Source organism: Gymnodraco acuticeps, unplaced genomic scaffold (assembly GCF_902827175.1).
Source record: "Gymnodraco acuticeps unplaced genomic scaffold, fGymAcu1.1, whole genome shotgun sequence".
NCBI lineage: Eukaryota > Metazoa > Chordata > Actinopteri > Perciformes > Bathydraconidae > Gymnodraco > Gymnodraco acuticeps.
In genome coordinates this window covers 1,453,762-1,468,716 of record NW_022989985.1, presented here as the reverse complement: position 1 = coordinate 1,468,716, position 14,955 = coordinate 1,453,762, and the positions used below count along the sequence as shown (strand labels likewise).

At 42.9% G+C, this 14,955-nt stretch overlaps 1 protein-coding gene across 1 annotated transcript in view; it reads right to left on the bottom strand.

Annotated features, from left to right (window-relative positions):
- mfsd3 (major facilitator superfamily domain containing 3) overlaps positions 1–14,955 on the bottom strand; it is a 28,922-nt gene extending 13,967 nt beyond the window's left edge. The window contains exons 1-3 of the mRNA XM_034212598.1: positions 14,828–14,955; positions 13,510–14,332; positions 6,075–6,222 (exon numbers count right to left, since the gene is read on the bottom strand). Coding sequence (XP_034068489.1) covers positions 6,075–6,222; positions 13,510–14,218 — 857 coding nt within the window. The 5' untranslated portion in view covers positions 14,219–14,332; positions 14,828–14,955. The remainder of the gene's footprint in view (positions 1–6,074; positions 6,223–13,509; positions 14,333–14,827) is intronic.

The window sequence follows — 14,955 nt, the reverse complement described above, 5'->3', positions numbered from 1 at the left end:
GCCATAAAGACGGTCCTTGGCTGGACTATTAACGGCCCACTTAAAGAACAAGAAGACAGTGAGCCAGAGGACGGTGAGCAGCACCAAGTCACAATCAACCGGATTGCAGTAGAGACTGTGGAAAGGCTACTCATACAGCAATACAATGCAGACTTTCCTGAGCATTGCTACAGCGACAAACTGGAAATGTCACAAGACAAAAAATCAGCTGTGTCCAGCTTAATCCATCATGCTGAAGGACATTATTACATCAATCTACCTACAAAGACATCATTGGTCAGCTTGCCAAACAATAAGTATGCTGCAGTGCAGAGAGCAATTAACCTAAAGAAGAGACTCACCAAAAAAACAGAATTCCACCAGGAATACACAGACTGTATTAGTGACCTGCTAAACAAGGGATATGCAGTCCAGGTGCCAGAGACACAACTGAGCTGGCAAGACGACAGAGTGTGGTATATCCCACACCATGGTGTGTACCACCCACAAAAGAAAAAACTCCGGGTGGTCTTTGACTGTGATGCAAGTTTCCATGGAACTTCAATCAATAACGAATTGCTTCAGGGTCCTGACCTTACAAGCTCCCTCATCAGAGTCCTGACACGTTTTAGACAAGAGCATGTTGCAATGATGGCAGACATAGAAGCCATGTACCACCAAGTCAGAGTCCCAGAAGAGGATACGGACCTCCTACGCTTTTTGTGGTGGTCTAATAGAGACCTCACACAAGAAATGGTTGATTACAAAATGGTTGTACACATTTTCGGTGCCACCTCGTCTGCCAGCTGTGCTAACTTTGCCTTAAGAAGAGCAGCAGAAGAAAACAGGACTGCGGCATCAACTCAGGCCGTAGTGACAGTTCTGAGCAACTTTTACGTTGATGACTGTTTAAAGTCGGTCAGTGGTGACTCTGAAGCCATTGCCCTGGGCAAAGACCTCATGTCCTTGTGCACCTTACCAAATGGACAAGCAATAGCCGAGCCTTCTTGAAAACTATTCCAGAGAGTGAAAGAAGGCAAAAAATTATGGAGTATTGTTTACATGTATGACTACCCTGTGGCTGCGAGGGAGTGCGGTCGTCTTTCAACCAGAAGGTTGTGGGTTCGATCCCAGCCCGTGCAGCCAACATGTCGATGTATCCTTGGGCAAGATACTTAACCCTGAGTTGCTCCCGATGGCATGGCCAACGGTGTGTGAATGTGTGTGATTGTTAGGTCCTAGAGCAAGTGGTACTGCTCTGTATATATTAACTACAGGGGTCCCTCAGGGCTCTGTTCTTGGTCCCCTCCTCTTCTCCCTGTACACAAACTCGCTCGGATCAGTCATTAGCCCGCATGGTTTTTCTTACCACTGCTACGCTGACGACACCCAATTAATTCTGTCCTTTCCCCGCTCAGAGACCCAGGTCGTCGCACGCATCTCTGCTTGTCTAGCTGACATCTCTCAGTGGATGTCTGCTCATCACCTCAAGCTCAACCTTGACAAGACTGAGCTGCTCTTCCTTCCGGGAAAAGATTGTCCCACTCTTGACCTAACAATCAACATCGGCACCTCAGTTGTTTCCCCGACTCAGACTGCAAGGAATCTGGGTGTGACCCTAGATAACAACCTGTCCTTCACTGCAAACATCACTGCTACAACCCGTTGCTGCAGATACACGCTTTACAACATCAGGAAGATACGTCCCCAGCTGACACAGAAAGCGACTCAGGTTCTGGTCCAGGCTCTCGTCATCTCACGCCTAGACTACTGCAACTCCCTCCTGGCTGGTCTACCTGCATGTGCCATCCGACCTCTGCAGCTCATCCAGAATGCAGCGGCTCGTCTGGTCTTCAACCTTCCTACATTTTCCCACACTACTCCGCTCCTCCGCTCCCTTCACTGGCTTCCGGTAACTGCTAGAATCCACTTCAAGACACTGGTACTTGCTTACCATGCTGCGAGTGGATCTGGCCCTTCGTACATCCAGGACATGGTTAAACCGTACACCCCAGCGCGTGCACTACGCTCTGCATCAGCCAAACGACTCGCTGCGCCCTCGCTGCGAGGGGGACCCAAGTTCCCATCGGAGAAAACACGTGGGTTTGCTGTCCTGGCTCCAGGATGGTGGAATGAGCTCCCCATTGACATCAGGACGGCAGATAGCTTGCACATCTTCCGGCGCAAACTGAAAACTCATCTCTTTCGACTCCACTTCGAGCGATAGAACTATTAACTAATCACTTTTATACTAATAAAGGACTGGCTTATCTAAAGCCAGTTGAGTAGCACTTGAAATGCTTTTGCTCTATGAAGCCTGATGTACTTATATGATTTTGTTTTCTTCAAGTTGTATTTTGTTGGTCGAACGCACTTATTGTAAGTCGCTTTGGATAAAAGCGTCAGCTAAATGCAATGTAATGTGTGAATGGGTGAATGACATGTAGTATGTAAGGTGCTTTGAGGGGTCGTAAAGACTGGATAAAGCGCTATATAAGTACAGTCCATTTACCATTTACCCGAGCCATACACATAGAGGTCGCTAACACACTTGACACAGATTCCTGTATAAATGCTCTGCTTCGCTTCATGTGCAGAAGGGGCCAAGTGTCGCTTATGCGATCCGACAACGGCACCAACCTAGTCAGCACAGACAAAGAATTACGGCCAGCTATGCAGCAGTGGAATCAAGCCAACATGCAGGAAGCTCTTGCTCAGAAAGTAATCCAGTGGATTTCCAACCCTCCTGCTGGTCCTCACTTCGGTGGAGTATGGCAGAGACAGGTGAAATCCGTAAAAAAGGTCTTAAAGTCTGTCCTTCATGAGCAAACAATTGACGACGAGTGTCTTCAGACTGTGTTGTGTGAAGTTGAGGCCATACTTAATGACAGACCTTTAACCACATCATCTGATGACCCAAATGACATTGAACCGCTGACGCCAAATCATCTGCTATTATTAAAGAAACAGCCATTGCTCCCTCCAGGACTAAGCTGCAAGGATGACTGCTACACACGTCGCAGATGGAAGCAGACGCAGTACATATCAGACCTGTTCTGGAAAAGGTGGGTGCGTGAGTACCTGCCTGACCTACAGGAGTGTCAAAAATGTATTAAGGTGAAGCAGAATCTAGCACCTGGGCACATTGTCATGATCCTGGACGACAACGCCCCTCGGAGCTCGTGGCTTCTGGGAAGAGTCGTGCAGACCATCACAGACTCTAAAAGGACTGGCTCGTAGAGTATACGGTTAAAACAAAATCCAGTACTTTGGAAAGACTTTGTCTCATTTGTGAATAGGACACTTGATTTTGCCTTTAAAAAATTAAAAAATTAAAAGTAAAATACGTATATTTAGTTTGTTTTATGTAAAACCTATGTCAAGGGGTGTAGGTGGATTCCTCCCCCATAAGTAAATGCAAACGTTGTTTGTTTGGAGTATAATTGAGCTATTGTTAGCCATATCTTTGTTTGGAAATGACTCTTGTTATTATTATTAATTATAAGTCTTCCCGTCTTATAATTAGGGGCCGGAATTGTAAGAGCCATTTAGGCACATTATTTTATGGTAATGCATTATGGTTTTGTGAGCCAATTGAATATTCTTTAATTTAACTTAAATGAGCTGAATAACTAGGAATTATTATTTTACTGTTTTGTAACATGTTATCTTGCTTATGGACTGCTCTAGTTTACGTTGTTATTATTATTTATAAAAAGCAATCGTAGGAGTGTGCTCAGGTATAAATGACGCTGCCAGCATGACACAGCAGGAAGTCTAGAGAGGAAGTTGGAAAAAGTTTTTGACCGCACACATCCGTATGACCGAGGGATCTTGTTTGTTTATTTGTTTAAATACCGTGCAAATGTTGCACGTCGGCAGTGGGCCGCCAGCTGATCTATTGAACCTCTCAATAAAGCACCTGAATGGAACAAGCAAGGTATCTGATTTTTTGAATATACGCGAGTCAATACTCGAGCTCACCTCCTAGACTAAGTGGCCTTTGAACATTAATTTTCTTTGGACAATTGGCCACTACATAACGATTGTCAGGCCCAAATGGCACAGTGTCAATAAGCTGAAGGGATAAACATGTAAAGGTTAGATATAATCATATTAAACAACTTAATATTGAAATAAATCTAATGCTTCTCGTCAGTATTGCAATTTTGCATCAACTGGATTTTTGAAACTGTATACTTTTGCCAAAATACCACGTTTAAGTTACCATAACAAATCTAATGTAATATATCTTAATACAGCCCTTATGGTATCTTCTTGCTAATGTGAGAGTTAAAGTCACTTCGTTTGAACATTGTCTCTATGATCAAACCCTGAGGTGTGTGTGTGTATGTGTGTGTTTGAGTGTGTGCGCATGAGTGTGTGTGTGATAGATTGGCTGCTCATGCTGTTCTCACACCACACACCAGACACAGGGGGTCCCTGAGCTCTTAAACAAGGCTATGTTTACTTAAATTACTGTACACACAAAGTCAGGGGAGACGCGGAGAAACACACACCACTCAAGCCATGAAGAGTCATAAAATAACGACTAGAAGAACAGCCCAGAGTGATAAGGCAGAGGAAGAAAAAAAGATGGAAAGAAGCTGCAGGAAAGAAGGAAGTAGTGTATATAAAAAGCTTGGAGGAGAAATAGGAAGAGGATGATGATGATGATGATGATGATGATGATGATGGTACTGTAACATCTGATGAAATGAAAGCAGCAATCTGAGGCAGTAAGATAGATGTTCCTGTGGAGCAGTGAACTGGACCTTCTCAGTCTGTCCTTGGTTCCCACTGTTAGAAACTCTTGAGCAGCTTTAGACAACATTCAGAGGCAACATTAATTGTTGGCTTTGGACTGGCTTGTTACCTTTTCATCCTTCTCAATGCAATGGGAATACTTTCTCTGTCAACATGTCAAATAGTAACCACAGGGACTAGTCCATTGTTTCATTTGTGTGGGGATGCTAAAGCTGAATCAATTAGTCATTTGAAATAAACAACTATTTTAAATCATCAGTAAATTGTTGAAGTATATTCGTTGGAGAAATTGCCAATAAAAACGTGGTTCAAACTTCTCAAATGTTACTATTTTCTTGTTTTCATTGTCTTCAATGACAATAAATGTAGTACTTTGTCGTAAAAGACATGTGTTTAGGAGATCACATAGGGCACATGTGTCAAACTCAAGGCCCGGGGGCCAAATCAGGCCCTTGGTGGATTTAATTTCGGCCCGCAGGATAATTTCTAATTACTATTAGATCTGGCCCGCCGGTATATTGCACGCACACCTTCACTCAATCCTGGGGTCTCCTCAGCTCAGAGCCTGAGCCCAAACATTGATGACCTTGCACCCGAGATGAGATGCCAAGTATCTGGCTCGAACTAGCATCACAGAGCAGCACACTGAGTTTACATGGATGTTTCCTTCTGCACTTTTTTTCTTGCGACAACAGGGCATGTTTGTTTTGTTCTTTGAGGGAAATCGTTTTTTGAAGCTGTTGTTACAAATACTGTATTACTACAAATGTAATCATAAGAAAAGCTGCAGATAGAGCCATAAGAAATGAATGCAACTGATTATTTAATGTTCAATGTTGTTTTTATAGGCAATAATTTAAGCTTTGTTAGTACTAGGTTTAATATGTGCAATAAGTTTATTTCAATACGTTTTGCAATAAACATTGAACCAGTCCGGCCCTCGACTAGTACCCATTTTTTTTTATTTTGGCCCACTGTGTATTTGAGTTTGACACCCCTGACCTTGGTTTTTGCTAATAATGACAGGCATTTTTAGTGTATTACATTTTTTTATATAATGAATGAATTGATTTGTTGAGGAAATAAATTCAATTAATTGTTAGTTGCAACCTAATGATTATTGAGCAACTTTATTAAAACATTTGATTTGCTTAATAGGCATAACATATGTGCTTAGTGGGTAACAGGCATTTTTTGTATTTCTCTAAGGGAATTTGCCCCTGAGCACAACACTTGCAAAATGATAGCACTGAAATACCTTCAGATTCAATATTTGTGCCATTAAAAAACATAATTGGCAGCACGGTGAGAATGAAGGTGAAGGCTACCTGAACTGAGCGAGCAGCAGGCCTCCGAGAGAAGAGCCGCAGATGGAGAAGCCCATGGCGATGACGCCGTTCCAGAAGCCGAGCTCCCTGGCGGTCATGTGATGATCCAACAGGAAGAGAGGAAACATGGTGACTGCACCCTGCTCACCTGGTATCACAGAGAAAAGAGGAAGGTGGGGAAAAAGGAAAGATCAGACAGAGAGAGTAGAAGAGGGGAAAAGGGAAGCAAAACAGGGACTGGAATGAGTTATTTAGTCAGATCATATACCATCAATACACCACATATTTTGTACTCTCTGACTAAGCATAACTATTTTACAGTAAATATATGAGACACACGCCAAACACACACGCCTATTCCAATCACAGTGAAATACGATGAGCATGTTGTAGCAAAGTGTTTAGCCTGCAAGACTGAACAACATGGTTTTCCTGAGATGACAACTGCAGAATCAAATACAGCACGCCGACACGCAGCGCACCTAGGCCTATTCCTGGAAAGTGTCAATAATAGATGCCTGACAAGAAAAAGAATACCCTCAGTCACTTTATCAAACGGGGGCCTAGCACTCTTCCTAAAGCACAAAAAGGAGAACACAACAAAAACACCAAAACTTCCACGGATGAAACAGACCTCACAAAGACCTTTCAGTCAAACTAAAAAGTTTCTGTCAGACAATAAGACTTTCTCTGTGAGGCGTTGAGTGTGGGGGTAATGTTCTGATGAACATTACAGTCAAATATTCAGCGGCGTCGACGACACGCCATTATTATATTAATGGAGACTGACTTCAGAAAGACAGTGGGACCAAGGCGCTGCGTGAGTGACAGCTCGGCTCCCAGACTGCTGTCAAAGACGACGCAACACAACCGACGACTCACTCACTCAGTCAGCCAGGAGACAAACAAAAATAGAGAAGGAGGGAAAAAAAGACAGATGAAACAGACTGAAATAAAAATAATAATAAGAGAAAGCCAAGAAGCTCCCACTGATAGGGAGTGCAGCAGCAGAGCGGGAGTGTCACCGCGGTGACAGTGGAGTGTCAACCCAGCACAAGTGTGGCGTTGAAAATGTGGATTCTCACCTTCCTGCTGTTCATTTACACACAATGCGTTAATCATGAACACATTAAAGCCAATAAGATGGGTATACATAGTGACAAAAGAGATCTGTCTGCTTTTATTTCAGATAAAGAAAAGCATGTCCTTTTTTCCTTAAACCCAGTATTTCTGTGATCCTAGATGAAAATGTATCTAAGGTTTTTCTGTTTTATAATGCTATACTAAAGTAATGTTTGTGTACATCAGAGATATATAATCCAAATACACCAAACAACAAAACAGGCCCATATTATCAAAAGTAAGTGACAAATGGGGTTATATGTTGTTTTGCATGTCCGTTTATTCCGTTGAAACCCTGTATTTCTGCACAGCCGAAGATATGATAAGGCTATCATTTGTTTATTTGTAGAATAAGATTCTAGTCGCGTATGCTTTCATCTGACTCGTGTGAGCACTTCCAATAACTCCAGAGCGTTGTCCAAAAGTCAAAATGTAATGAAAATGCATGTGATCATTTCCAGTTGACGTACAAAAGAGAGGCATGCACTGAAAAGATGTATTCATTAAAACAAGAAGCAAATAAATAATAACTGACTCAATCCACTGAATCACTTTCGCTCACTAACTGAAGATTTAGTTTGAGTACGTTTTTAGTTTTTTATACATGTAAAGCGTCATTCAATTGATGATTTTCGGTACAGCCTTAAGCTACTACAGACAAACTGAACAGTATGACTATTGTCTGCACTGAGCTAGGCGATATTGGTTCATTGTAATGTAATTGTACAAACAAGTCAGCAAAATGTTCTGCTAAACCTATGAAATGTTGAATCCTGTGGGTCACTGATACACGAACACCCTCTCTGTGCATTGCTCACATTGTAATCTCCATCATGCTCTGAGCTGAACTGTTCGGAGCTGCATCCACTGAGCAGTAACCATATTAGTTATAATAAAGTCAACATTGGCAGCAGCGGTACCCATGATGCTCGGGTTGTTTACCCACGGTTCTGTGCTCCCGTTCCTGTCTGCCTGTTGTTTAGCTCAAAGCTCAGAGCGTTCACAGTCCTGCCTACAACTAATTATTTCTTTAAAGAGCGAGGGGGGGGTTCGGGAGGGGGGGGGCGGTGTGTGCAGACTGCAGACAAACACCACCAGGCTGATTATTCCTTTCTATAAATATTCTCAAAGCAACAATTGTCCATTTCAGCTGGGATTTCATTAGACATCCGCAAAGATTAAACAAGCAGAGTGAAGGGGGGAAGGGGACAAGAAGGGTGGGACAAGAAGATGATAGGGAGGGAAGAGACGGGGAGAAGTGGCGGAGTAAAAGTCTATGATAGTCAATAATGACGAGAAAAACAGAGAATAAAGAAAGGGCAGAAAGAGGAGAGGGTGAACAAGGAGCAAAGAGAAGATATGCATCATAATGCATTTATATAAAATAAATGAGTTTAATATGACGGGATAGAGAGCAGCATGGGATGGAGGCAGATAAAGACAGAACAAGAGGAGGGGGGGTGGATGAAGAGAGACATTGTTAGGAGGTTAGTGAAGAGGAAACAGAGGAGGGATGGCAGGCTCAAAGTTTACATTAGAGGCAGACAGCACAGAGACACACAACGATTCAACACTGAGAGAAATGCCAGGGCTGCTTTATCTATCCCACTTACTCAAAGGTGCTGCGTGACAACATCAATCCTCTACCAGGCCTTTATAGCAGGGAGGCAACCTGGCACAAGGAGGGGAAGAACTATTATGAGAGAGAACTTTGTGTTTTTGCCTTTTCTTCCGGTTGTGTTGCTCTCCCATGAAAACCATGTCAATCCTTTTAATAAAGAGATGATTATGTATTTCTTAAACTATTAAACCTACAGTAATGTCTGTACAATTAGCTGTCATATCGCCAAAGAACCGACTGGTGTTCATGGAAGATGACATTTTGGCGATACGCGGTTAAGACATTATTACAAAAATGTACATTTTTGTCCATCAGCCTGATGACTAGTTGCATAAAGTTTACCGAACACTCGATAGAGTACTTTTTTGGCTGGTGAGTGACACTACTTTACTAGCCACTTTAGCGCCACTAGTGCTAACTTTGTGCCCTGGTTACCCAAGCATCTAACATCTGATCATATCCCAGACACACAGTCCAGTTACATTCTTTAGAAATATATATATTGTTTTTATTACAGTTTGTTCCCCTTTTGGCATGGTGTAGTAGCTGACTGGAGACCGATAGAAAGAGGGATATGACATGCAAAAAAAGATCCCACTGATGGAATCGAACCAGGGACATGGTTGGCATTGTATTAAACTCTAAGTTACATAGTTTATTATTTAGTCTTAAATATGCTATAATATATTTGATGCTATAAATACTTAAGATTGGAAACCAAGTTCAGACCATTTAGGAGGGAATCAGAGAGAAGAATAGAGGCAGGTTTGTTTTCTTTAATCCTAGTTATCAAATACGCTTCATGTCAACATCATTATTTATTAAGAGATATGTTATTACAGGTTTTGTGACAATGATTTCATCAGAAATCAGCTGACAGCTTCACTGCACACACTGAAAACGTTTAGTGGCACACAACATTAACAGGTCACTGTTTTAGCAGTGTGAACAGAGAGTTCAATTCAGAGTTGTTAGTTTGTGAATGTTGGGTGTTACTCAGAGAGGGATCACAGTAGGATGAGGGTGAGGTGAGGGTGAGAGGTCAACGAGGACAGTGGGGTCAAATCCTGAGGTCCATGCTGCCGCTCAGACAAAAGAGCTGGCAGAGCAGGAGAGATCACTGAGGACACTCCTGCACCCCCGCATCATCACTGCCTGCCGAGAGCATGGTACGCAGAGACAGGCTCATACTACATGTTTCTGAACACACACATTTCAGCTTTGAAGGCTCCCTGGGGACAAAACCAGTAAATAGAGCCGTGTCCATCCACACCTTCAAAATATCTTGTGCATGTTAGTCTATTGACACAGACGCACAAACACACAAGGAGTTCAATGTTTCTCATTGTAGAAGTCAAGCAGTTCTCTGTGAAACATAAACATAACATAAACATGGGGAAATACACTCATCACCAAAACCTGCTAGGTCGCTGGCGGATTTTGTTTGTTCTTCGTGTTAACTATCTCAGAAATGATGTAACAATAAAATCCTTTTAGGGTTATAGAGTGAAAAACCTAACCGCGTAATTGTCAATGATGTTTTAATGATTGCTGTAGGAACCTGGCAATGCTACAAACGCCACTTTGGGTTATAGAAGTAGTTCGTTTAGACAAAAAAAAGACTGCAGTGATTGAAATGTATTTCAATTTCTCAGTTTATCAGTGATCCTCTTCCCTACAATTCATCTTATTTGTATTTTCTAATGCTATTAAATGTTTGTGTGGATCATGTATTTGATGTAAGTACACTAAACAACCAAAAAGGCCCATATGTTTGAATATAACTACATTATGTGGTTAAAATATTAGGATGAGACTTTTTCTAGATAGATCCTGTCTCTCGCAGGGCACCATGTGGCGGTTGTTCATTAATTCATTCTCTCCTTCAGCCTCACACCCTGTTCCCTCTTTTCCCCTCTACAAAATACCCCCCACTCCCTTCCTTCATATCTCAGAACTCCACGACCCCCCCCCCCAAACCCACCACCATCCTCTTCTCCTGACATCCATGTCTCTGGAACGGCTAAACTTCAAACTTGTTCTGTCTAATACCATAGCCCAGCAATTAATAAGGTTTGGTTGAAACTGAGTTAAAGAGGTGTTTCTGTAATATTTTGACAAACCAATTTATAGGTTTCGAGGTTTATCTAATAAAGACAGCTGCCAGAGTACAAGTTGAAATACACTCATACTCTGGCAGCTGTCTTTTTTGGTGGAAATGGTTAAAGTGTTAAAGCTTAGTCCTTTTGTGTGTTCATCCATCCATTCCTCTGCCCACCTGGTCAGTTCCCAGGGAAAGCCGCCATCAGGGTCCACCTCTGACCATCACTCACATCTCTTGTCAAACATACAGGGCTCCTGAATCCCTACCTAAAGAACCAGTGTGCTCCGCTACACCATGTGTGTATCTATTTTAAACTGCAGCTATACAAACCGTTTTAAGTCAAAGCATTTAAGCTGTTAATGAAAAAGTGCAGTCAAATAATGATCATCTTCAAATTGCCAAATTATAAAAATAAACACTTCAGGTTTATACATTAAAAGATAATAACAACTTCCATGTTAGCTATGTTTAATTAGTTGTTTAAACAACTTCACACGTCAGCACACACGTAAACAGAGTTGGGTTTCCCTGTGTATGAAAACACAGGAAATGAATATGTTTTATTTAACATTTGAGGTTACGTGCAACTCGGATAACCCCATCGTTTGCCTATTTTCTGACCTTTTCTCTTTTTTATTTTCCCTCTCCCGACACCCTCCGTCACTCCTATCCACCCAGACAGTTATCCCATCATGCCCGTGGCCTCAGATAGCACAGGGGTCACAGTTCAGACACGAGGCGGCCGATGATTGGCCAGTGTTGGACCGGGTGCAAACTCAGAGTTCATTAGGGATAGATGAGCGAGAGGGGTCTGTGTTTGTGTGTCTGTGTGAAGCAGGGGGGGTTGTTCAGACAGGCAGATCACACAAACATACCCACACACCCCTTGCACAAAAACAATACTGTCTCACATAGGCAATTATGCTAGCACATCTAGGCCTAATCTAAAATATTACACAATCTTTTTCTTTCCCGCAAAGGTGGCAAATATTTAGACTGACATAAAGGGAAGCGCTGACAAGTGACAGGGCTGTTCATGAATCTACAGAGAAATCACTTACAGTAATTATTGTTGTTCTTGATGAGTGCATAATGTGTGTGTGTGCGTGTGTGTGTGTGTGTGTGTGTGTGTGTGTGTGTGTGTGCAGACTGGAGAGAGTGTTTTTTTTGGGGGGGGGGGGATTGCTCCCTAGACAGATTAGGGGGTCCAGCCAGCCTTCATATTTTGTCTAGCAGTGTCGTCTGCTGGGACTCATCCGATTACAGAGCCAGCCCTTAAAACACTCTCAAAAACACACAATCTAAAAACAAAGGCATATACATTCAAACACACACACAAATGGATGCTATGCAAATGTGAGGAGACAATTATATTCAAACCACACACACACACACACACACACACACACACACACACACACACACACACACACACACACACACACACACACACACACACACACACACACACACACACACACACACACACACACACACACACACACACACACACACACACACACACACACACACACACACACACACACACACACACACACACACACACACACACACACACACACACACACGATGGCCATCTTCCATTTCGGTTTTTAAATGCAACAGACACAAAGACACTCTAATCCTTACATAATCCCCTTCTGCTAGCAAACACCAAACTCTGGTCATATCAACTCTCTCTCCCACACACACGAGCTTAACTGTTCCAAAACGACTTGAAATACTTGTTTTCCTATTGGAACCAACTCATTCACATACAAAACTGTCCGCATGAGCGCAGTATGCATTCATACTGACTGAATGTAATCTTGTGAAAGTGCCTTAGGTTTATGCTTTTTAACTGAGACATTCAAAACAACTGCTTTGTCTTTACCAAGTACGTGTTTTTTCAATCTGCATACAGGAACTGGTAAGGCACAATGTCAAGTAACAATCACTTCCCAAACTTTTTCAATTGACTCAATGCTGAGTTCAGTCCTCTTAGACACACCGAGAGAGACATCTAGTGGTGAGTTCATGGCCCTACAGGACGGCAGGAACAAAACCACAGACAAGCTGGGGCTCACTGTGGGACATAAGGGGCCTTTCTTTGTTTGTCTAGTTTGTTAACAGAATGCAAATGAACACTGAGGAGCTGATAAACTGATTGTATGTAGATGAGCTGAGTGTTACTCTTTTCTGTGCTTTTTCTTATTCATCTCATTCTTTCCTTTACTGTTGTCCATTATGATCATTCCATATAAGCCTGCACATATAGTTAGAATTTCAACAATTGATCCATTAATAAATTAGCTGATGGAAAGAAAATCAATTGGAAAATATTTTGTTATAATAGATAATAGTGTACATTTTCCATTTTCTGGTTCAAGCCTCTCTGATTTGTTATTACTTTTTCAGTTTTCTCTGTTTGATATCTTTGGACACTGAATGTAGATTTGTAAACGTGACCTCTTCAAGGAAGGCTCAGACATAGTAATTTCAGTCTCAATATTAGGTACAGAAGTAAAAACAAGATGTTTGTATTTGGTATTAGAATGTATTCATTTAAACATGTTTTTCAGACTCACCTAGTTTGTATGTCAGCACATACAGGACGGTCCAGGGGGTGCCGGGCACCGCCAGCATCCTTCTCCACACCTTCCACGGCCACATAGAGTCTGCGGCCTGCCCTGTCCTCCTGCTGCCATCCGCCTGCTGGCCCCTCACAGCCTCATCGTCCAGCACAGGCGCCCCCCACACAAACAGAGCCACGCCGGCATACACAAACGTCAGCAGCATGAACATCCAGCTCCATCCAGCCACGTCAATCACAGCCAGCAGCCCACCTCCGGCAAACACAGATCCAGCTTTATAGCCCACGACTTGGGCTGTGTTGCCGAGCCCCAGCTCCCCACGACCTTTCAACAACCCCACTGCGGCCCCGTCTACAGCGATATCCTGGAGAGAGGCCAAGGAGTTCATGGCCAAGAGGGTTCCTGCTACTCCCCAGATATGTGCTTCTGGTGCCAGGGCTGCACTGGTGAGGCATGTCAGAGCCAGCCCAGACACTGTTCCTACCAGCCAGCGGCGCTTGGAGCCGACCCGGTCCACCAAAGGGGCCCAGAGCACCTTGAGGACCCATGGGAAGTAGAGGATCTTGGTGAAGCCGATGCGGGTGAGGGAGTGACCAGCTCCACGCAGGTAGATAGGAAGCAGGGAGGACTGGAGACCATAGGGGATGCCCTGGACAAAGTACAGCAGCCCCAGGAAGACTAGTTTGTCATTCATGATCTGCATCCAAACGAGACACCCTAACTGAGCAGACACTACAGAGGTCCATTGGTCAGGTCATGGTCTGGATTGAAGGGGAGATCTTCAAAGGGAATGGTTGACCCAGATGAACTGTTTGACCTGAAATGAAAGAAAAAGTGTGTGATTTAGATTTTTGATACTGCATTTATAATCTTGTAGTAGAAGATAAGGGGCAACTAAAGACTGCCCCAGCTCCCACCAGCAGCCTTAAAAGGATGTGTCTGTGCAGCTGTAGTATGCCCTGCTCAGTTATCAGTAACCATAACCCCAGGCTAATGCTAGCTCCTCAAAGTCAAATGAATTATGGACCAAAACATCTTAATATTACCGTGACACCGTGTGTTTACGTCATTTAATGTACAACAGAACACACACGTCTCTTTGCACCGTTGACGGTTCGCTGACAGTTAAATTATTAAGTTTAAATTCAAACTGACGTGTAGCTACCGTTAGCCAGCTAGCTTTCTGTCATCCAAACCTTAGTGAACAAACAGTTTAAAAATACATTTTTAGAGCATGTCACTATAACTAGGGGCCGTGCTACAATCAGAAAAGTAGTTACGTATATGTTGTGAGATAAAAATGAACACATACTGAAAGATACCGTTGGTTAGCCTAGCGTTAGCTAACCGGAGAAGGTGCTCCGCTTGTTTATAAATGTGGTCTGTATGTATGAGCTATGAGGTTGCCAGGTTCTGTGATAGCAATCCCCCTTCTGCGTA